Here is a 24,040-nt window from a genome sequence, read left to right on the forward strand (position 1 = left end):
TGTCACTTTATGGTGAGGGGGCTTGTCACTGGAAGAGAACAAGGACTCGGACTCCTCCCTGTTCCCTCTCTCAGTCCTCGAAGGAGGGGACTCACATAAGTGTCAAGACCACAAAGCTGGTTTTTTTTGAGGCCTCTGCTGATGCAAGAGGAGCTGGAAGGTTTTCAGAGCAATAGGAAACACATAACCACCTCTCCTTTTCGTTGGTAAAGAATGATGCACGTACTGCCTACATGCAATCTGCAAAATAGGTCGGGACACATTCCAAAGCTCCACCAAAACCGAGCTCTGGCACAGTATGAACGAGGTCATCCAGAGTTGGTCGGGCTGGAAAGTCTTCCATACATTTTGCTTGTACCTGGCACTGCGAGTACCCACCTGATTTTCTCGTGGAGGTCAATTAATTGTGCTGTGCAACAGAACTAAATGGCTGCAAATATTTACCCATCTTTAGCTTTTCCATGATTATTGAAGTAGTTGTCGTGGTTTAGCCCGAGCCGGCAACTAAGCACCACGCAGCCGCTCACTCACTCCCCGTCCCGCAGTGGGATGGGGGAGAGAATTAGAAAAAAAAACCTTGTGGGTTTTGATAAACACAGTTTAATAGGACAGAAAGAGAGAAAGAAACAACAATGATAACACCAATGATAATACCAACAAAGGAACGTACAGGAACAAGTGATGCCCAATACAGCGACTGCTCACCACCCGGCGATCGACAGCCCGTCCCCGAGCAGCGATTCCCACCTCCCAGCTAACTCCAGTTTATGTACTGGGCATGATGTCATATGGTAGGGAATATCCCTGTGGCCAGCCTGGGTCAGCTGTCCCGGCTGTGTCCCCCCCCAGCTCCCCGGGCACCCCCAGCCTGCTCGCTGGCAGCCCAGCACAAGAAGCTGGACTGTCCTCGACTGCTCAGCAACAACCCAAAACATCAGCACATTATCAACAGTTTCTCATCCCAAATCCAACACACAGCCTCACACTGGCTTCTGTGAAGAAGACCAGCTCTATCCTGGCTGAAACCAGGACAGTGGTGCTTGACTTGAAACTGTCATGAAGAATCGTGTTTTCACCATAATGAAAAATGATCCACACAAATGATTTTTCTTTGCTTGTTTCTATTTCCTACATGCTGGTAATGAACTGTGTAATCTGGCACTAGATGGACATTCCAAACCAAGTTTTTCTGAGACTGCAGCAAACCAGAAATGGTTGCTAGTGAGTTATATTCAAAGATGATAGAAGCATCCTCAGCACCTGTCAGTGAGCAGAGTAGTCCCTGTTGGAGGTCTGTGCTTCACTGACTGCGTCAGCATAACCAGAATGAATGTATTTATGATGCTCAGCAGGTATCTGAAAACAAGTTTTCCTTGAAAACACTGTGCTATATTATGTCCTCCAATTACGTCCTACTGCTGAAACTGCTGGGAGAAAGATCTTTGCCACTGATAATAGAAGTGTTAAAATCAAACATACACTCCAGGATTTTGATTCAGTAGGTCCTAGAAAAGAAGCGAACTAAGTCTTCATGGTTCCTTGAATTTTTGTCTTCCTGTCTATTCTACTCCATAGTTATGTCCTTATCCCTGTAGCATAGAAATATCTTCATAAAACATGAATTTGTCTCCTGGGTGAGAAGGAAACAGAGTGAGAAGAAAGGGAAGCATTAAGAAGTCATCTACAAGACAGTGTGTATGAACTTTCATGCTCACTCATGATCTGTGGCCTGCAACTGTCCCTATCTACATTATAACTGTCCTGATAATGAAACTGCTGATCTTTGACATGAGCTGCACCATGGCGATGTCATGAGCTTTGACATGAGCTGCACCATCAACTATGGACTGGGAACTGTCGTGCTTTCCAAATAGGACATAACCCGTTGGAACCACAGCTGTCAGGAGTTCATGATCTCAAAGACAATCAAATGCCTTGAGAAGGGGCAGTAAAATGTTTAATGCTTCGGTTTCTGAAGGGGCTAGAGAGGCTCTAGTTACTGCACCAGGAACTCTCCTACAGCTCCTCTTGAAGTGAGCTATCTTGAACCCTTTTGGAAAACTGATAATAAAATTGGGCTGATCTTTAACTGAGCAGTCTACCAAATGTCATTAAAAATGTTGCAAAATACTTAACCAACCAAAATGGCAAAACCCACAAAAAAACGCCTCCCCCCTCTAAACCCCTGAATGCATTTTAGCACTTGCCTTTGTTCTGCAATGGCAGTTGGAACAAGATATTGAGAAAAACAGGTCTCAGAACAAATCTAGCATGCAGTATTCACCGTCTATGACACAGGACTTCCTCTCTTAAATTACCAGTGTCCTGAAGGTCAGATCCTGCACATCCACTTGACAGTTCTGCTGGTGTCCCCATTCTACACTGTTCTCAGACATTACTGGTTGGTAGCAGTAATCACAAAGTCCTTCTGCTTTTATTTTCAAAAGTGTCATGTGATTTGGGAAACAGTGTATGAAGTCTCCTTTTGTCTACAGAAATGGCAGTATCTTTCCAGTCTTTCTTCCTTCAATTATCTGGAGAAAAAAGTCCCTTTCAAGTGCATTATGGCAAACCTTTAAGTGACAGCATCTCTGAGATGAGAGTGTTATCAGGTTGGTGCAGTCTGAGTAAATTGGAGTGAGCTTGGATGACCTCTTCCCGTTGTTCAGAAACAACACTGCAAGCCTCACAGCATCTGTTTTTTTGCTTTGCAAGAGCACCCCAGAGAGAAGATGATCATCTGTTGTCAAAAAGTAACACCTTTTCTAACAAGAACAGTAGAATTAGAAGCACGAATCTGGAATTATGGCAGCATGTTATAAATGAGAACAGCCAGGAGACAACCAATGCACAAATCTTTGCTTCCTGAAGAAAATACAGGGAAGGTACAATTGGTATCAACCAACAGAGTAAAAGCTGCATGAGAAGAAACTACTGATGAGTTTAAGAAATGCTGATGCATTGGAAATGTCTTTGCTTTCGTTCATTCTCCACGGACACTTCCTTCAACATACTTGGCAATCGACTGCAGGCAGTTCAGTTTTATTCTGAAAAAGCAATTGCATTTTATCAGACAAATTCAGAAGAGTCTATAGGGAAATGGGCCGCCTGTACTGCCGTTGTGGCTTCTAGCTGGTCCCATTCCCACTGGTCAGCGTCTCTGGGCGGGCTCTTCTCCCATTGAGGCTTCTAGAAGCAGCCAGCAGACTGAGCCCTCTGGAAAGCATACTGACAGTTTTTGGAAGCGGTGACGTTTTCAGTAGTGAAGTTGCTGTTTAGACACTTAGATGGGAGCTGATCTCTTTTGCAAAATCTGGCTCAGCAAAGTCTAAATGCAAGACTCCTGATATTGTAGCGTCAGGGTTGGAATCATGGCGCCTTAGTTTTACGTGTCTCTCTCTAAACTCTTGCTCCTGTCTTTTGCGCTCTCAGAGTCTGACAGTCGCAGGTGGTTAAATGATGCAAGTCCATGTCGCCACTGGAGCCTAACTTGTTTGTAGGTAGAGCTTCCTTCTTTTCATGGAGCTTGCTGTGCCGCTCCGCGCGGGCAGGGTGACAAGGCGGGCAGCTGACTGCCTCGCCTGTAGCAGTGCAGCTCAATCCCAAATTCAGGCAAAGGAGCAGCCACAGACTGAGTTCTCCCAAATACCTTGTTGAGCAAGAATCTTTGGCAATGGGATGGAGAGATCCCTGACAGTGAGGTACAAGAGCACTGACCATGATAATTTTTCTGGAGAAGATTTTTTGATCATTAGGATTTTCCCCTTGATTAATAATTCACCTTGTTGGGATGAAGTGACATTCTCAAGCATTTTTGTTACTGTTGTCACAGGTTATTTGGAGGTCTGAAGCTGGCCAGCGTAATGAGTCAGGGCTTGAAGCATTTGCTTATAGAGAATAGAAAAAAAACCCTACCAAGTATCTCGCAGTATGGTGTCAAGAAAGCCCTGATTTTCATGTGCTTGACAGTAAGAGGTTATTGATTTCTAATTTGTCTTGTTTGTTTGTGTTTTTTTTTTAAATAAGAAACTTCTCTAATTGTCATTTAATGTACACTCTTGCATCCAACGATTATCTTTTTCCACTTGAGTGACTCCTCCTGTGGTGGTGTCTAACTCTGTTTAAAACTGAGTTTTTTGTCAAAGCTGGGTTTAGAATGGCTCTGTAACCTTCCTCCCTTGAAAGAAAGTAATTATTCAACCAAAATATATACACCTTGGTTATTATGTCAATATACCCACTTCCTGCTGGGTATTAAACTATATTATTCCTGGAGTCTGGACTGGGAATATGATTAATAAGAGGTTCTGATACAGAAGATAGCAAATGAAGGCAGAGTAATAGTAATTTTTCATTTGAATCACAGACAAATTGGCTGTTTTGCAGTACTTGTCTATGGCAATTATATGTTGCTTTGCTTCCTAATGCTGATTTCCTTCCACGATTTATTAGCATGAATGTCAGGGAAACACTAGCATATTGTTTTTGTCTATAAACACTTCTGGCCAGGTGGAGAAGGCAGCCCTGCCTGAACTGCTAATTAGACCGGTCTGAGTTCAGGCACTCCTGCAAGGTAGCGCGTGCGCCGGGCGCCGCTGGTCCTGCCCTGCGTGGCACGGCAAGCTGCTCGCGGCATCAGCCCGCTCGTGGCGGCCGTCTGCGGACGGCCTGATTTGCGACACGCTGGGGAAAAGGTGTGCAAACCTTCCGCAGCCGTAGTGCGTATCGAAAGCCAAATTACGCTTCCCGAGCCAGGCGCCCCGCTGAGCGTGAGCTGCGGCTTTGCGCCGCGCCGCGGAGCAGTGCCAAGCTGCTCCGAAGGCTTCTCGCTCTTTTTGTTATTCCAAAATGGGATGTTGAGCTCTTCGGAAATGCTGACCTGCTGAGTTAGATTTGCAATCAAACTTTGGCTGGATTCGCACGGGGGACGCTCAGCGTTTCACATATTGTGGTGCTCATGGTCAAGATCCCATACCCTTCCAGAACTCAAAGTTCCCACCTCTCTGAAGAAATTTGGCCCCAGCATGCCTTTAAATACACAGAGGAACTAAAAGGGAGAAAAATTAAAAAATGCAATCGCGTTTGTTTTCTAATTTCTGCATTAGAATAGTTACATTTTGTAGTTCCACGAAATAAGATGATAAACATTGAAACGGCAGTTGGATTGAGATTTATGCTTCCCACAAGAAGGAGGTAGTGTTAATCTGTCTAAGCCGATTGTAGATTGCTTTGTGCCAGTTTGTCTTAAAATGACCATTGTAAATCTGTGGATCTCATTTGTTTTTCACATTTTAATTCAAACTAGCTAGATGTAAGACAGGCAGCAGAACAGAGGATGCTTAAATTCTTACTAAAAGAACACAAACGCTTTCATACATGCAAAGAACAAATATGACTGCAAAAAACAGTTAATTCCAGATTTTCTATGAATTGTCAGTGGCTGATTCAAAGTGTGCCTTTATAAGGAAAATGAATATACGGCTTGTACATATACAGGTATAAATGTACAGATATATATGTAAATATACATATATAACTCACGATGATGGGAAAGTTCTTAACAAACTGCTGGTTTTTACTGTAAGCTACTAATTGTAGGACGTGAAAGTACACATTTTAGCTACTTAGACACCAGTATGAATGTACAGCTGACGTGGGTCTGATTAGACAGGTGCTGACACAACGGGCAAGGTGCTGTTGGATTCACAATGTAAACAAAAAGATTTTTGAAAATTAATTTATTACAACATTAACATGATCATGCTAAGCAATATTTTTCAAACAAATACATTTTTTGTAATGACAATTTCTCATTAGGATATGGCTTGCTCCTAGACTTTTCCTCCCCTACAGAAATTACTTTTTGCTTTTAACACATGCTCACTCATTATACAGATGACTTAATGATCTTGTATTCGTTGCTATATCAATGTGGGAACTGTATTCTTAGTTAATTCCATCTTTTCCTTTATTCAGAAAATCTGATTGCTCAAAGATCTTTGATGTGATGGTTTTGATCATGGAGAGCTTTCACTCACCATTTACAGACCTGTCTTAATGTACTTACCTCCTCAGGAAAAGTAATGTTAAAACCTTGTGTTACATGTTCTGCTCTTACCAGCTTCCAATAAAACAAGAAAGTGGGTAGTAGATCAGTGAATTCATTTTTAAAATATCTATATTTGTGCATATGCCTAGGAAGCTATTTGCCTTTTCTGATTAGTAATTATACAACAAATTTGGAGTAACTGTCACATTAGAAGTAAAATATTACTTCAGTATATCAGAATAATTTTTCATTAGGGAGAACGACCAAAGGGATATCATTTAAGAAAATAAAACACAAAACTGTCACACAGCTCCAGCAATCCCAGAAAATTCTGTTCCCTGAGCTGTCTCTTGGCTGTTACAATCTGGAAAATACCGTCCCCTGAACTCAGTATCCTCCCTGCCAACTTTGCTAGCTTCCGTATTTGACATTAACTAAGAAATTGTCCCTTACATCTTTTCCAATCTCTTCCCTAAGCTTTACAGAACCTTCAAAGGTGAAAACTTATAAGCAGCATGTTTTGGTGGCTAAATAAGAAATCCTGTTTTTTTAGGAGGGGACAAGAGCAGGGAAGTACATGCAAGATGCTTCTGCCCACGGTACCAATTAAGTAGTATTCTGGTTTGTAAGCCATCAACAAGGGAAAAACAAAGCCTTGTACTCTAGTTTTCCTTAAGCAAAGCAAACCAGAAGTGTCCAGCACAATATTCAATACCTCTTCACATAGTGCTTTTCAGATAATAATTGAGCTGGCTTTGAATATTTCTCCTCCATTCAGACTGTCAGTAATTTCACTACTCTCAGATTCTGGTAAGGAGCTGCACTTAGGTCAAAAAATGATATCGAAGATACAGCATACCTGAGAAATAATTAGTTCTGTTTTGATTATCCTGTCTCATTAACAGAGAGAGCATTGATTTTCACTGTATTTGCGTTATCATACCGGATTTAGACTGTGGATATTTCACTCTAAGTGACATTGTTATTTGTTCTTGGTTGCCTTAAATGTCTGTATTTTGTAGGTTTTAAGTTTTAAAGGATATTAATGGCTTAATTGTTGTTTCAACCTTACAAGTACAATATGTTTTTAACTAGCACAAACTAAGAATACCTAAATATAGAGACCAAAGCTACAGGGCAAAATTTTCACATATCCCTTGGAGGTTCTCTCCTTCTGTCCCTTTGGGAGTCAGCGGGGGTTAGGACTAATTCGCATCAAGCCAGCTGGAAGCTGTTGTTCCTGGCTAAAATAATATAAAGACTTCTTGCTCGCAGAACTGGGTGGAGGCAAGTGTTCCCTTGCCTCATTTACATGATTGCCTTTGGAAGCATACGAGTCTGCTAAGTGCATCTGGCATAGTTTTTTGTCAGCCAGAAAAAGGTATTTTAATACAAGAGAAAAAAATCTTTACAACTTGAAGTCATAGTGACATGTCAGCTCCTAGTGACACTACACAATAAATAATCTGAGGTGGTAGAAGTCTAACCTAAAACAGTTTAAATTAATATTAGATGAGATAAGAAAATGATGAATTGAAACCCTGAGAACATAACTTTTTTCCACTTGGTGAATTCATTTTTAAAAAGAATATTTAGTAACTTATGCCTGCACCATCTGATTCCATGTATGCGTGATTTCATTTCAATAGATTGTGTAACTAATTACTACCTACTTGTAGAAATTCTGGGAAAAAAGGGAGGAATACAATCTTTTTTCTCTTGGTAGAAAGTCACTGCCCTATGAAAATTTGCTTTTGTTTCCAATGTCATTCCCGTTTCTTCTAACTTTTGATTTAAAATTTAGGTTTTTGTAGTTAACAACGTTGTAACAGAATTTATGACATATCTGGTTTATAATGATAAGATACGTTTTTTAACAACAAAATAATATATGCATTTCAGGCAATAACAACATGATAGAATTATCAAATTGCATGCCAAATCATCCATAATAAGGCTAAATTATATGAATCAGTGGTGGAAACATTGTTTGCATTGTTATTACACCCACAAGTCAACCTCTGTATGCTCTTGGTTGTATATGCTTGTGTGTGATTTCGGTTTCAATAGCTTGCTTAGTTGAAAGAAAAAAGCCCAGGCTTTCTGATCTAAATGCAGTTAGCAGAAGAGAACAATTGCTCGTTAGTAAAAGCCTTTTACTATTGAAATATGCAGCTGTCACTTTGTATACAAATACTCACATGCTTCCAAATTTAACATTCTCAGTGCACTTCTTTCTGCTTCATCTAGTCTGATTTTAATCAATGGGAACTTCTTAGATTTTAGAAATAATCCAATATGGTGTCTTATTAACTAATTGCGTTCACCTAAGCTGATTTTAAATGTTTACTTCTGTACTCTCCAAAGTATATGAAGCCTATATGAAGTTTCTCAGGGTTACTCCTGTGCACACACCTGCTTTTTGGCACGAGTGGTAACAGCATATGAACTATAGCCACACAGTCATAGGATTATTTATAGAAATGGCAGGTTTGTGTCAGTTGTATGTATGGATTATTGATTTTTTTTGTTTAGACCTCATCCTGTGAAGTTCCCATTTGCTACACATGGCATTAAACAGGGAAGTAGTGTCAAATAGTACTTAGGAAACGGGGTGAATTATTTGTCTGTTCAGCTATCATTTGAGTAATGATAGCCATCAGTACAGAGGGGAAGGGTAAAAGCCGAGAGGCTGCATTTGATGCGTAGGGTTGGAAACACTGTGGCATGGCACTCCTTGCCAAGGAGGAGCAGAACAGCAATTAAATCACCAAAAGAGCATCTTCTAGTCAGAGTTTGTTTCTTGCGGTAGATGTCACATGGACCAGCGTGGTGTCCCCATAAGCTTAAACAAACTTGAGAGAGGAAAGTTGATTTTAGAGAATTTTAGTTGGTTGTGCTTAGAAAAATCTGTTTTAAGACTGCTTTGGTGTCCACTGGTGGACACTCTGCCCCTCTTTGCTATTTCCTTCCCCTCGAACTGAATGTTGAGGTCATTGCTTGATTGCAGGAGTTAGTATTCTTCCTACTTTTGTGCTTTTAAGTAACGCCTGCTTTCAGGATTTTGGTACTGAGAAAGACACTTGTGTCTTTCAGAAGGAACAGGCTGGGCTCATGGATATCTGCTTAAAATGGAGAGAGCTCTGGCCTCTGTCCCAAGACTATGTGTGATGCTCTGACACCTGAATGAAAAGTGCCAGCACCAATCTGGTCGGGGAATACCCTTTTCTTAAAACTCCAGTCTTTTCCTAGGCTAAACAGTTTTTGCTTGTGAATTGAAATAAAATTAACCACCACCACCACCGAAGAAATGCAAACACCTCAACCCACCCAAAAACATTCATTTATTAACGTATACCCAATCTGTTTGGACATTCAAAAGCTCGTGCCAGGCCTACCCAAATTTTTATGCAATTTACGTGGCTCATCACCATAAATTAAATCATACGGTGATTTACGTGGCCATGATCTCTCAGAAAAATTGGGTGATTGATACCCTTTAAAGCTTATTTAAGCATTAGAGTTTCCTAACTCTATGCAAATGCTTTTCATTACCAGTATCGCACTAGAGTTGTGATAGCTGATTTCTCAAATGAGGAATATGAAGGTGGTTAATGGTGCCTGTGATAGGTTTAGTGGAATACACGATCACAGCTACTGATTACACATTCTTGACTCAGAAGGAGATGTAAAGCTGTATAGTCACAAAGGCAAGAACTAAGGCCCCCCACCTCACACCCGGCTGCAAAGCTGGAAATATAGTCACAGAGTCTACATAACAACACTTTCTTTTAAGTTTAGGAGCATCTTTTTAGGTTAAAGAACAACATTTTTGTTACATAACGTGCCTTTCTGATTAAATAGATGATCTATTACATAAACAAAAATATAATGCAGTACACTTTATTGTGCCAGTAGTTTGGTTTAATTTTTGTACATCAAGTTGTATATGTAAACCCATTAATTTCTTTCTTATGTATGAAGCTAAGATTACTGCATGCCTCATGTTTGGTCCTGCCTCCTGATTTGTTTTGCCAGAAGTTTTGAATTCACAAGTCTACGTAAACTGCTTTCATGCAGAAAAATCTGAAAACAAAAGATTATCTTTATTTACTGTCCGTATACCGCTTAAGAACTTCAAATTATGAGTCCTTGATTTAGATTGCATTACCGAGTACATGCTGTACAATTTTAAGATTACTAAAGGCAAATCTTTTCACAGGTATCACATAATTGAGTGCAAGGAAGAGGCAGGCAATAAAAGGCTGCAAGGATTGGTCTGGTGTTTTGCCGAAATGAAGAATAAGTTCAGCCTCATTTGGAGAGACAAGTGTTTTGTGAGGAGGTGCTTTGTTAAAGGCTGAAAACAGGAGTAGCATGTAGGCTTTGTGAAATAATAGAGTAACAACGATACAGATGAAGTCTGTGCTAATTAGCTGCAGACTCTTGATTTCACAGTTAACGGTTCTTATCTGCTGATAGGCACCAAAGATATCCATCCTCGGATCTTGCCCTCTCCTGTGTCTCGAACATCACTACATGCGTCCAGTAGCTGTTTTGCTCAGCTGTTCAGACTTCAATTTCCCATCCAGCCTTCTCTTGCCTCTATTTTTTGCCTAATATTTTCTTAGAGGTGTTGATGAAAGTCTGAATTGCAATGACTCATGGAATTGGCTTATTGGATGTTGGGACTCCTGCCTGCTGGCAGTGCTATAGCTCCAGGTCTCCCAGCATTTGGGCAATCTCAGAACCAGATTTTCTCTATGATCTTGGAGGTGTTGGCATAACTGGAAAGGATAGAGATGCCTCTGCCTGACCCTTTCCATCATATTCACATTTCATAAAAATGCAACTTTGTAAATTTTTCACTATTTCAAATTTGGGAAGGTCAAGGTCTACAAGGCTGGATAGAAATTCACTGTCTTTCACTGAGGTAGAGATAAAAAACCTCCTTAGTTCCCCAAGCAAGGTATTTAAAAAATCATGCTCCTTCTCTACTTTTTCCTGAATATAGAATTTTGCGTGACCGCTTACCTTGACAAAACTAGCAATAAGGTAAAAACATTTAGTGTGCTAAGTTTTGTCAGTCCTTGTCAGCTCACTCTGTAGCTGAAGAAGAAAGTTGTTCCTGGGATAGACACGGTGAAGCAGTGGCCTAATGTGAGTTTTCTAGACAGTGAGTAAGAGAGTCTCATCCTCTTCAGTGACTGCTGAAGAGGATCTTCCTTGCCCGCAACATCAGCCTTTGGGAATACTCACCAGCGTGCAATAAGGTATTATAAAAAGAGAAAAAGAGTTAAATACACTTAGAGCTGAAGAAGTCCTGAGATGACCCTCGCAGCTGTATGCTAATGGCAGAGGAAGTACTCTGTTTCTTAATGCACTTATTCTGAATCACACTTGGATGCGTTCCTCAGCGTGCACTCGAGCAGCTTTAAGTCACACACACCAACACTCATGCAGAGCTGTGCTAAGGTGTAATATGAACCCGTAATGCAATGAGCGCTAATAGGGCCCTCGCTGCCTTTTCTCATCGCAGGAAATAACTGTTTAGACTGATTCTCCCAGCTGCACCTTTTCACCGCTTTGATTATCAGCTCACGCAGTGTGACGGCCCCTTTGGGGTCGGTTGTTCCCGTAGCGCAGCGTCCGAAGGTGGAGAGGCACTGCAACTGCTCCCCAACTGCTCGTATAAAATGGGATTGCGTTGAGTGAGCAAACTTGAATGGGAACATGTGTCCTAGCAGCTGCATATAGGCAGGAGGTCTGTAGTTGTTCTGCCTCACTTACAGTTTCTTGTACCCCTGCGAATATGTAAGTCTAAAGAAATGTTCATTTCTCAGCATGTCTGTAGATTTACCTGTGCTTAAATGTTAATTCAACCTAAGCTAGTGAATTTGGATAGCTGGAAGTGTTTGTCATTCAGTGTGGGGGTGTTTAGTTTAAACAAACAAGCCTTTATCCTGTTAATTTAGACTACATTCATTGTTACACCAATTAATACCTGGTTATAACATTTATGTGTTAATACAGAGTAGTCTCAAGTCCATCATGTTTGGCATCTGGCGTTGCAGTTCAGTTGCAGCTTACCCCCAGTGTGTGTCCTTACAACTGTAGTGATTAGATCAGTAATGCTCTGAAAGTGTTGTGCTGCTTATTATACCCACTACAGTGAATGAGGACTGCTCTATATATTTTAATTTTTTTTCTAGATTGTTCATTTCTGACCTTGAATCAGTAATAGACATAGAACAAACCAAAATTGCATCAGTTAGACTTGAAGGTGAATACTAGCTGTGTTTATTACTAATGGAGACAGTTTGAGCAGCAGAATCATGGATTTGTGGATTTTCTAAGTAAATCTCCCTCCAGCAGTGCCGCCTTTGTGTGTAATCACAAGAGAGGAATAGCCTCAAATGAAAGCTGTGTGTTTTTTCATAAACAAAGAAATGAAAAGTGTAAAATAAGACAAAAAAATCCCCTTGGAAATTCATAACTGCTTAGGGCAGATACTTAGCTGTGGCACTGTGAACCAGCAAAGTAGCAGATAATAAATAGATTTCCATCACCATCCCAGAACAAGGAGGTATGTCCTCTTCTTGTGCACAGTCATTTAAATAGGTAAGAATAGTGAGTAGGTCTACTTTTGTCATTAGTGTTTTCAGAATAATGTGAATGTTATACAAAATTATCTTAACTCTTAAAAGTCCTGGTTCAAGTCCTCCTGATTAAGTATATACTTCTGGACTTCTGCTCCATTGACCAATACAGCATTGCACAAACACCAAATTTACTGTGTTCCAATTTTTACCGTTTCTGTTTCAGAGACATTTCTAACTCACCTATAATACACAAGCCTCCCCGTATCAGGAAGGTTTAGGGCTACTTTGCATAGCACCAAATCAACGAGTGTGATGGAAAAATGCCTTTTGCTCAAATCAGCACTGGTGCCAGCAGCAAGGTCCTGTGTTGGTACCTTACCCAGTGATTTTATAGTGACCCTAACAGGTGTATATTATGAGAGCGATGAATGAGCATAGTCCTGTGCTACAATTTAAATTGCTTATGAAATATATAATGACCGTGATGTTAAGGTGGTGGATGTTTATGAAAAGCAGATTTGGAGCAAGCTTCCCTGTGCTTGTTATTTCTGGAAAAAAAAAAGAAGAAGAATAAAAGCTGTTTTTCCAAGCAGATCTAAAGCGTCAAATTTAAAATGTCATGTGTTTTTCTCTTTGGAGCAAAGCCGATAGAGCTTATTTTCATTCATCAGGGCAAAATCTGACTTGAGCTGTGACCCCATTACGTGGAGCCCAGGAGAGAACACAATGAGATGTGCAGCTGTGATGCTGTGCTGCTCCCAGTGTAGTGAGCTTCCCCTGTGCAAATGGGCTTCAGCTGTAGCACTGGCCTTAAGAATCTGCTTTATCTTCCTTCCTCAATGCTTCTGTCCACTTCATGTGCGTTCTTAATTGAACCACTTAAAAACAAGGCTGTATTTTAACCTTTTAAGATTTAACCTTCAAAACTGAGCAGAACAGCACCATATGAATGTTGTTCTTCACAGAGATACGTATGGACAGGAATTTTTATTAGCCTTTGTAGTGTACTTTGAAAGCTGTTTCTTTCCTCTGCTTTCCACCTGAAAGCCTATTGAATGTGGGTATTGTGTTATAGATGTGATAAAAAGTTAGATCCATGCCTGTACCCAGAGCTCTTCTGAAGAGGGAACACCAAAGACCTTGTTGTGACTTGATAGCAAGATTTACAGCCATATCTTGAGCTAATACAAGCTATGTGAGCCCTCCTGCCCCTGCCCTGCACCCTATAGCCCACTAATCATCACTAAATGCTGTCCAAATTTCGATGCCTTATTCAGAAGGGATCATCTTACATTGATCAGTCTGAGTGTAGCTTGCCTCTACTCTTGGATGGTGGAGACGAGGAGGAACAAGCTGTTCTGGAACTTGCATCTGCTGTACCCGTGCTGGGTGTCTGTGCCCAGTTACCTGGTTTCTCTCATACTGTCGCAGAGGTGTGGGTCTGAGATTGGGCTGTGTTGCCCAGCAAAGGGGTTTCCAGTGTATGTTGTGAAGCAGTATTCCTTTGTGGGTGAGCTTCAAAATCACCTTAATGGTTTAGGTATAGCTACCAAGGCAAACAGCTAACCCTGGTCCCAGACTAGACTTCAACAAAGAGAAGCATCTTATTTCAGTGAAGAGGTAATCAAAGTATTTGTGCTAATGGCTCTACTGCAGACCTTGGCTGACTGCAGAATTCTGTGCCTAGACTTTGTTATTTATCCATTAGGACAAATGCTTTCAATTACAAAATATTTAGACACGTATTGATGGGAAAATTGCATGCACAGTGTTGAACTTTATATGAAAGAAGCAAATCTGGCTGTAATTTGCCGAATATGCTGTATTGAGTTGACTTAGCAGGATAGCTCATGCTCCTGCAAATTCAAATATTTATCTGAATATATGAGTGTTTTCTAACAAGTCTTTGAGTGAGAAAATCGTAGTCCTAGAGTGCTCGTGAACTGTGTGATTTTCTTGCCGAAAAACTGAGTCAATAAATCCATATAAATGGCACCTTTAGATGAAAAGGATATTATTTCAGTCTGCCATTTCTCATACTATCTAGGGGGAAACTGTTATCTTATATCTTGTTCAGCCGTTCAGCCCAGCACTCTTATCAAGGAAGAAAGATTTCTTCTTATGAGCAGATTATACATTAGCTGAACAGTAACAGCTCTGAAAGTGTTCGCATTTCACTGCAATTATAAACAGGGGCAGATTCTCAGCGGATAGAAATGTTGCTCCGGTTACTGGCATATGTTAAGGACTGTTGCCCTGTACTTGCGTGTGTTGCTGTGATGTCTTCATTCTGCTGTATGTTCACATCTATAGGGTGTTAGAGTTAGAGCTGGGAATTTGGAACTAGGGCTGGACAAACTCACCACTCGTTTCCATGGATAACCTGTGGGGAGGAGCCGCACCTTCACCACCTAGTGCCAGAGTGTGTGAGATCCTTGATGGATTTAACGGATTCTCTTTCCATCATGTTTGCATGCAGGATGGAGGAGTCCGGCTTCTTTGCTCATTTTTGTGTAGCTCTGTGGACATGTAGAATTAGGAGGTTTTTGCCTACTGTTGGACTCTATTTCTACTGTTCTATTTCTGTGAACCAGACCACCAGGACTGTGGCTGGACATGGCATGGTGCTCTGATAGAAGAAAACATGACTCTAAGTGATGTCTTCAGGTTGTTTTATTCAACAGGTGTATGTTTTGCTTAAAGGCAAAGCACAGTATGAATCAGTCTCATCTAAAATAACTTTTAAAAAGAGAAATGGGTACATCAGGTGCAATAAAAGCTAAATACACAATAACCTGAGGCAGAATATCATGGCAAATCATGCTCCAGAGTAGAAAGGTACGTAACACTGACAACAGGTAGAGTTTTTTACAACAAGTAGGTACACATCACAAAAGGCCAGTTGTATGGTTTCCTATGCTGATTTTTTTCAGTTCATCTTAATGTGCCATGTCAGGCATTGCAGCAGTAAGAAGGGCTGAGCTAACAGAACAGATCTTAGTACTGGCAAACTGTAATTTGTGAGACACAGATAAGGCTGAAAGCATTCAGGTTTAGCTTACTTGCCAGTTGGCATTTTCTCTGATCTCTACCTGAAACATGGGAGAATTTTCATCTGTGCCTGTTCTGCCACATGCTCCACAGTGACCTTGGTGTTGGTTTTTTTTCAGTTTAGTTTTTTTTTTTTAAATTAAGGGTTATGAGATTAGGTAAGTGTTGGAACAGTGGGAGTGTTGGGAAGGTGGAAGTCTGGAGGATGCGATTATGGGAGGAAAGGAGAACTCTATTATGGAATTAAGAGTGTGACCAGAGGGCAAAGGAAATAGGGAACATGAGGTTGGTTTGGGCTGATGAACAGTGTGTGGCTAGAGCACAGGGAGAGATGGTTCTTGATGGCCCTGTGAAAATTATACCCTCCGTAGGATTGGGAAGTTAGGTTGCTCCCTACATAGGTTGTAGGATGCTGAGAATAAATCACAGTCAAATGTGGGCCAGTATTTGCAAACTGTGGGACGTGTCAGAGCTGGACTTTGGAGCCAGTAGCAGTGAAACATCATCAGCCTGGATTGTACTGGGACTAGTGTGCAAATACAGAATTGGAGACAGAGTAGACTGGGAAACTCTGGTCTGGATAACTGTTCCTAAACTGACAGAGGGGAGCCCCAAAGATAACAACCTCGCAACTCCACTCAAATGGGGGAAAAAAAAAAAAAGAAATATAGTCTTAAATCAAATGATATCTTTTAGATATTTGAAAGCAATAGGCAACACCGAGGGTTTCAGTTTACTGCCCCTCCTGAAAGTGAGATACCAGAAAGGTGCTAAGTAGACTTTAGATTGGCTTTAGAGTTTTCTTAGTCTGGCACTGTCTGTGATACTGCCTGTACATTGTGTTATACACAAATTGTGTCAGCCTTTGCTCGGTTACAATACGCTATTTGAAGGCCACTTACATGGTTTATTCCTACAGAGAGCAGAGACAAAGATTAAATTATTGTAGCTGAAGTTGCATGCTTTATATGCCACCAACTCGCACACAGAGTTTGAAAATGATTGCAAACAGCATGTTGCTTTCCTGTTTCCGATGCAGGAGTGTCCATCCACCGAACCCATGGTAAAACTCTCTAAGTAAAAAGAGACTGACACATGGCATATATTCCTCAATGCATAGAAGTCATATCTGCCATACACATCTTATTTCTTCCAGGTACCTAATTTAGCCAGCTGGATATCTCTGAAGACCCCATGCAGCATTTACACAAAGCTAAATTCAAACTGTTTTGCATTTTAACTATTACTTATGTTCAGATCTGTGTCGTTTTCAAAATTTTCTAGGGATGGGTCTCACTGGTGACAATTTATCAAAAGGAGATTTCTGTGACTTATTTTAACATAGCAAATACTACATTGGTCAGTGCATTCCAGTTTAAAAAAAAAAAGTGTTTTAAATTTGAGGACATAATACAACTGTATCACAGTAAGTAATGTAAATGCCTTGTTCATACGAGTCACTTCTACCAGGCAGCTAAGTCGCACTATCACAGATACAGTAGCTGTTCTTTTTCACTTAACTGATTTCTACTGAAAGAATATTTCAGTGCAAGAGCAATGTTTACTTTCACCCCTCAAAGATTTTACTCAGGTCACTTTATAGCAACAGCATAAATGTCAATCTATTCCTTTAATAAAAGGTGGAGGCATGGGAGTAAGTGTAGAGCAATGCTGTTGCCTGTTGGTTTTTTGATTTGTCTCGCAAGTGAATGCTTTCCATAGAGGTTACTAATGGAATCTCTTAGAAAACACTGACTTGCTGACAGTGGCACAGAGCTAAAGCAACAGGTACAGATGAATGGTACAGAATATTATTTCAGTCTCTATAAGGTAGCATTCCCTTTCAGGATTAATTTTTCCAGTAAGTTTCTCAAGCTATTTTGTAAGCCACTCTGGATTTCCTGCTGTTACAACTATTTAAATAATTTAAAATAATTTAGTTGAATCTGTTTTTCATTTTGAAAAGTATATGAACCAAGGCATCAAGTAGAAGGTTATTTTTTCTTCCCTGTGCCCTTCCTTCAAGCACTGCTTTTAAAGTGGAGCTGCTATGTATCTAGATACAGATATATTTCCATACACCTATTGTGTGCATCCTCTCTCTAATCTCAACACAAGGCCAGATGTTTACAGCATGCACTGTCCCACACTCATGCCGTAACAACAACACACTATTTCTTTGAAAGTCTTTCTCATCTCCAGGCTCCGGAAAGCATAAATGAGTGGATCAATTACTGAGTTGCACATTATCAAGACCAGATAAGTATTGAAGTGTGAAGTGTAGCAGATGCAGTATGGATTCATTGGGCAAGAAATGATGAGAATGAGGTGAAGGAAGAAAGGTGCCCAGCAAACAATGAAGACACCAAGTAGTATAGTGATGGTGACAGCTCCCTTCATGCAGGTACGCTGGTAGGGCACTCCATCCACGGGGAGGGCTGCGATCCGCTTAACATGCAGGCGTGCAAACAAAAACATGTGAACATAAAGGGAGGCCATGAGAAAAAGCATGGTAAAGAACATGGTGATGAGACAGACAATGACAGTTTTGCTTTCTGAGTAGGCAATGAATATGATGCCACAGATGATACAAGCAATCCAAATGACCACAATCAGAGTTAAAGCTTTCTTCACAGTCATGATGCTGTGGTAACGGAGAGCATAGAAAATCGTTATGTACCTGTCAATGGCTATAACCAAGAGGTTGCAAATTGAGGCTACCAAAGAAATACAAATCATTGAGTCAAAAACATTGTCCATATGCTGAATGAAGTGGTCATCAATGATCAAATAGCCGTTGCTCAGGATTGCAATCATGATAGTCTCCAAGGCATTTGACATGCTCACTAACATATCTGCCACAGCCAAGCTACAAAGGAAGAAATACATGGGGGAATGTAGGTTTCCATTCTTCAGCACTGCAAGAATGACAAGGATGTTTTCCAGGAGGCTGATGATCCCTAAAGTCAAGAAGACCTCAGCTTTTATGAAGACCTGCTCACAAAATCGGTCGCCGCTTCTGTTGTTCAGAATTGAGTCATTGAAATCTTCAGTGACATTAAGCAGTGCAGGCTGAAATGAAAGGGCAAAGTGTGTGGTATTCATTGTCAGCAAAGGAGTTGAATTCACAAATGATTACGGACCTGACAGAGCACAGGTTAAGAAAAAAAAAAAGAAAAAAGAAGAGGAGAAATAAAAAAGAAAAAGTCCTTCCAAGTTGTTGCTGTGCACATGGGATGGAATCAAGCAGGACTTTTCTTTAGTCACTTTTACAAGTAGAAACAGACACAAAAAAAATTTCATTTGCAGTGGGAGTTATGTCAGTCACAGGCTGCTCTTCTCCTTTATGAGAAAGTGAGCTTCAAATCTTGCAGGCATCAAACAGTTTTCTCTGAAGGGGAAAACCGGCAGCAGCACGTTGCTGGTTCTAGCTCTCCTGATGATTACAAGCAGGGAGTTTTCTCCTCCGCTATCGTCTGCGGGGCCGGTGCAGGTTTGTTGCTGTATGTGGCAGCTCAGCGAAATATCTCTTGCTATTTCAGTGGCAAGAAAGGAAAAGAGAACTAAGGGATTTATACATGCATGGAAGAAAAAACAACTCCTACTTACTCCTCCGTGCAGAGCATTGGCCATTAGAGAGCGAGCACCTTCCTGACTGGCAGCTGCGAGCACCAGGTACAGCATCGCCACCGCGGGCTGCGCCGGCAGATCTGAAACTGCCGGGCGCCCTCTGCAGAGAGCGAACAGGATGGATTTGCCTTAAAATTCGGCTGAAAAACGGGGTTTTCATCCAGCAAAACTTTCTGCTGTTCTCGGCTCCCATGGGAGAGAGCAGGGGCAGGCAGGATGCCCATACGGTCTCCTGGCCTCTGCTCCTCTCCTGCCTGGAGCCACAGCTCCTCTCGCCTGGTTTCAGTGAGCTGGCTGAGCCCTGAGCTGAGTCTGGGGACTCCCTTTTGGATGTCCTGAGCTCACTTGGGCTTTGGACCTTGGGGTTAAAGAGAACAACCTGAGGGTAGCTGTAGCACAGATGGGATGCGAGTGCAAATAATGTGCCCATGTTATAGTGGCTGAGGTGCTCCAAAGGCTGTCATTAGCTAAATGACATTGGTTTAATCAGAGACAAGCTCCCAGGGATTTTACTCCTTGCCCACAAATGGTTTGAGTTTTGTTCGTTTATTTTGGTTCCTAAATTCCTTGCCCATGAGTGAAGCAAAGTGCCGGTGTCAGTCTCCACGCTGCACTCGCTCTGCCATGACTCTCCAGCTCTGCTGAAGGACCTCAGGCAGCCCAAAGGCTTCACTAAGCACTTGCAAGTTGATCCCCCCGCCGGCCCCTTCTTGCTGTCTGCGGAAGCGTGCGGTGGTGTTCTGGCAGAGAAGGGTCATCCCCGCAGGGCCAGAGGCTCAGCTGGTCATTAAACCAGTTACATGGAAGTTAATTTGTAGCTGAATTCAACTTCCAAACCATCTCCGGCAGCGCTGGTTCCAAGGACAGAGTTCTTCAGGTTCAATTGCCTCAGTTAAATGTTTTTTTCCTTTTCTTTTTTTTTTTTTTTTTTTAGTACTATTGCCCAGTTCATGAGAATGGGAACTTAATGTCGGTCTGGTTTCCTTGGCAGCATCTCCAACAGCCTGAAGCCTTCTGACCTAACTGCTCTTGAACTTTCTCATTGTCCCTTAAATCTCTGAAAAGTCCTTTATTCCCAAGAGTAAATGCTGGGTACGTGGGACTGCTCTGATACTGGACCTGTTTTAGTGAAGGCTCTTCTAGTAATCCTCTGTGTGAACACGCAGCTGCGGGATGAGTTGGTCTGACCCAGTGTCTTACCGGGTTCTTGGGTCTGTCTCCAGTATTTCAGCGGGCCCATGCACCCTTGGGTGCCTGTACTAGAAGAGCTGCCCAGCTAGACATCTCTGCTGGAGAAATGAAACAAATTTCCATGTGCCTTTTCCTTTCTTTACTCTTTCAAAACTAATCTTCTCCCTGCCGGCAGCTGCTTTTTCTCACAGGATCCCACCATAACTGTTCTTAACTAGGCCTTAACTGATTTTAGGCCTGTGCAGGACCAGGGAAATTTTCAGTTATCATATATTAACAGGCAAGCATAAGGTAGATTTTCCTTGCACATTATTCACTCACACTATATCTCTGTAGTGAACTTTCTAAGTTTGATTTTTTTGAAAGCGCTCACTGATGTCTGTGTACTTCATGACTTGTGTTTTTGCAGAAGTGCTTTAGAATCAAAGCCATACAATGTCACATACACTAATGTTTGGGGCTTCTATTACAAGTTTGCTAGCTCAAAAAGTCACAAATATTTTCCAGTTTCATTTTGAGCCCACAGAATTATTATCATGCACCCATAATTCCATACCAAGAGGCAACAAATCTTAAATTCAAACTCCAGATGATACCTTTAAAAGGACAATACCCAGTGCAGCAATTTTAATCTGAAAAAAATAGCTGGGGACTTGTCCACCAAGTTGTCCTGTTAACATTTTAAAGATTGGTCTCTCAAAGTCTCTCCCTAAATTCACAACGATGAATTTAAATCAGATAGCTTAAAACAAGAAACCATCTCTTCCATGCCTCTAAATCCTATGGCAGGGAAATTATATTCTCTCTGTTCAAGTGTAGCAGTTATGGTTTTACACCTAGAGCAACTATCTTTATTTTGTGCAGTGAAGCCCAGTTGCTTCTTGCCAGCTTTCTTGAGCTGATGGACTGCACTCAAGATAGTGATTTCAAGGCATAATGACTTGTAAACGTCTTTCCAGCTGAGGATTTGCAATCCTGGATGGATGTCCCTCCCTGCCAGCTCTGTCCTTGGGTACTGTCTTGTGAAGTGGCAGGTGGAGGTTGTGTCTTCCCAGGGTGAGGACAGGGTCAAAGGCATAGCTCCCATTCATGGAGGAGAGCTCACCCTGGAGGAACAGCATTCTTCTGGGCTTGGCTCTGGATTACCTGCTGGTGGCAGGGCGCTTATGTTTTAGGCACCCACATGTAAACCCGTTCAGAGGAGTACTTTGCCACTTACATTCCAGTCCTGTTTTACCCATATGGGTAGTCTCAGCAACATACTGCATTAGTCCTGTAAATACTGACTGCGGAATGCTCCATCCCTTGTTGCCATACTGTTTCAAAAGACCAGTACAGCTTTCCTCACCTTTCAGCTGAATCTGAGAATAAGAAGTCATTAAATAGGTTTCATTGTGAATTTTTGAATGTATCTGACAGCAATCAAGCTACCATTTGCACTGAGATGCAATTTGAAGTGGAAATTGAATGTTATATGCCAAAGTGGATTAATGGTACTATTAGCTTTGCCATTAAGTGCTAAAAATAGTGGGCTAGAGCCTCATGTATCTGATTGCAAGCTTAAACTGACTCAAAGGTCTTTGCAAAAGTGGGAAGAAGCTGTGTTTGCACAAAAGACAGCAACACATTAGGACTTATTTTCAAAAGGTGTAAGGAAATTTCTCTACTCAGCACTGGAAAACCTGAAATTTTGCAATATCGTGTAATAAGTTTCTGCCCCTCAGCTGCCAGTTCCTGCTTCATTTCCAGAGATACGGTTAGTGATCATGCCCTTTGCAGGGCAAAAGAGACAGGTTGCTCTAACATCCACTGCAGTGTTGCAGTGGATTGGTGTCCTGGCTATGGCTACATTACATCTGAGGAATGGCAACTTATTAAAAATACTGAAATGACGGTAGACATTCACATCCTCAACCTCCTAGGCAATGAAGTCCACTTGTCTTGGGTAGCAGAGGAAAGCCATAGCAATTGTTGCAACCCAGGGCACATAAAATGAAATACCTGGTTTAGGGCCTCCCTCCACCAAAATGCAATGAAGAGAAGATTGGAAAGTTGGAGATATGAGTCTCTTTGAGTACTTGCCAGATTTTGCCTTGCGCATAGCTGTTCCCACCTCTTATACCCAAGGCCTCAAGGGAAAACTAAACTGCTGCCTGGGATGCACTCAGGGCCGTTGTTCAGAGGAGATCCATGATGGAAGTCCTGCAGGTTGCGTGGGACCAGTCAAGATTTTGGATCCTTGGGCTTTGCTGGGTCATGGTGAGCCAGTAAGCTCATGGCACATCTGAATGTTTCATTGCAACTCTGTTAATGTACAGAAAGCATCATCTTAAATCAGTGAGCGTCCTGGTTTCAGCTGGAATAGAGTTAATTTTCTTCCTCATAGCTGGTATAGTGCTGTGTTTTGGATTTGGGATGAAAATAATACTGATGTTTTCAGTTCTTGCTAAACAGTCAAGGACTGTCCAGCTTCTCATGCCGCCCTGCCAGCGAGAAGGCTGGGCTGCACGGGAAGGGGACACAGCCAGGACAGCTGACCCGGGCTGGCCAGAGGGATATTCCATACCGCATGATGTTGTGTTCAGTATATAAACTGGGAGAGTTGCCTGGGGAGGGCCACTGCTGGGAACTGGCTGGGCATCGGTCACTGGGTGGGGAGCAATTGCATTGTGCATTGCTTGTTTTGTATATACATCATCATCATTATATTATTATTATTGTTATTATTAATTTTTAGTTTTAGTTTTAGTTTTATTATATTAATTATATTAATTTATTAATTTATTTATTTTCCCTTCCTTTTCTGTCCTATCAAAGTGTCTTTATCTCAACCCATTAATTTTACTTTTTTTCCCCTAATTCTCTCCCCCATCCCACTGGGGCGGGGGCAAGTGAGCCAACTGCTGTTGGTGTTTAGCTGCCTGCCAGGCTAAACCACAAGGGTGAGTAAAACACCCTTCTCACTTCTTGTCTTGGGCTCTGCAGCCCATGATTAACATTACATTCCACAGCCTTCTCTCCAAGTGTTGGCAGAGTATGTTTATTTGACGCCCACGGAGCAGTGTGGTCTTTCTGCTGTGTTCTTGTTATTACCTGGATTCAAAAAACCAAACTCACTGTAGAAATTATCGGCATTGTTCTTTAATCTGGTGCTGTGCTGAATGAGAGGAGTCCTCGGTTTCTGTCCCTGTAGTTGCTATGCAACTGTCACCTACTCTTTGTAGCCCCTGATGCCATGTTTGGGTCAGGCAGCAGCTGGGGCCATAGGTCGCAGGAGAGTAAGTGCATGGGAAGGGAAAACATCTCTTGCAGATTAAGTTCAGTCCCTTGCTGTATCAGCTATGATTGGTAATTATATCACCTCTTTCTCATATTTTATTCTTTCAGCTTCCAGCCCCAGTTTCCTGCACTGTATCGTTCCTTGTAGATGGACAGAAATCTGTGTTTCACCAATTTGGCATGACTTTGGTTAGAGTATCATATTTGTAATGATCAAATAGGTGGTAAGAAATCTCTG

At 41.6% G+C, this 24,040-nt stretch overlaps 1 protein-coding gene across 1 annotated transcript; it reads right to left on the reverse strand.

Annotated features, from left to right (window-relative positions):
* Positions 1 to 17,829: 17,829 nt before the first annotated feature.
* MC3R (melanocortin 3 receptor) lies at positions 17,830 to 18,807 on the reverse strand. Its single transcript, XM_010294854.1, has one exon. It carries the CDS (start codon positions 18,805 to 18,807, stop codon positions 17,830 to 17,832), a length of 978 nt encoding a protein of 325 aa, XP_010293156.1.
* Between the last annotated feature and the right edge of the window lie 5,233 nt (positions 18,808 to 24,040).

Source organism: Phaethon lepturus, unplaced genomic scaffold (genome assembly GCF_000687285.1).
Source record: "Phaethon lepturus isolate BGI_N335 unplaced genomic scaffold, ASM68728v1 scaffold17889, whole genome shotgun sequence".
NCBI classification, from domain to species: Eukaryota; Metazoa; Chordata; class Aves; order Phaethontiformes; family Phaethontidae; genus Phaethon; species Phaethon lepturus.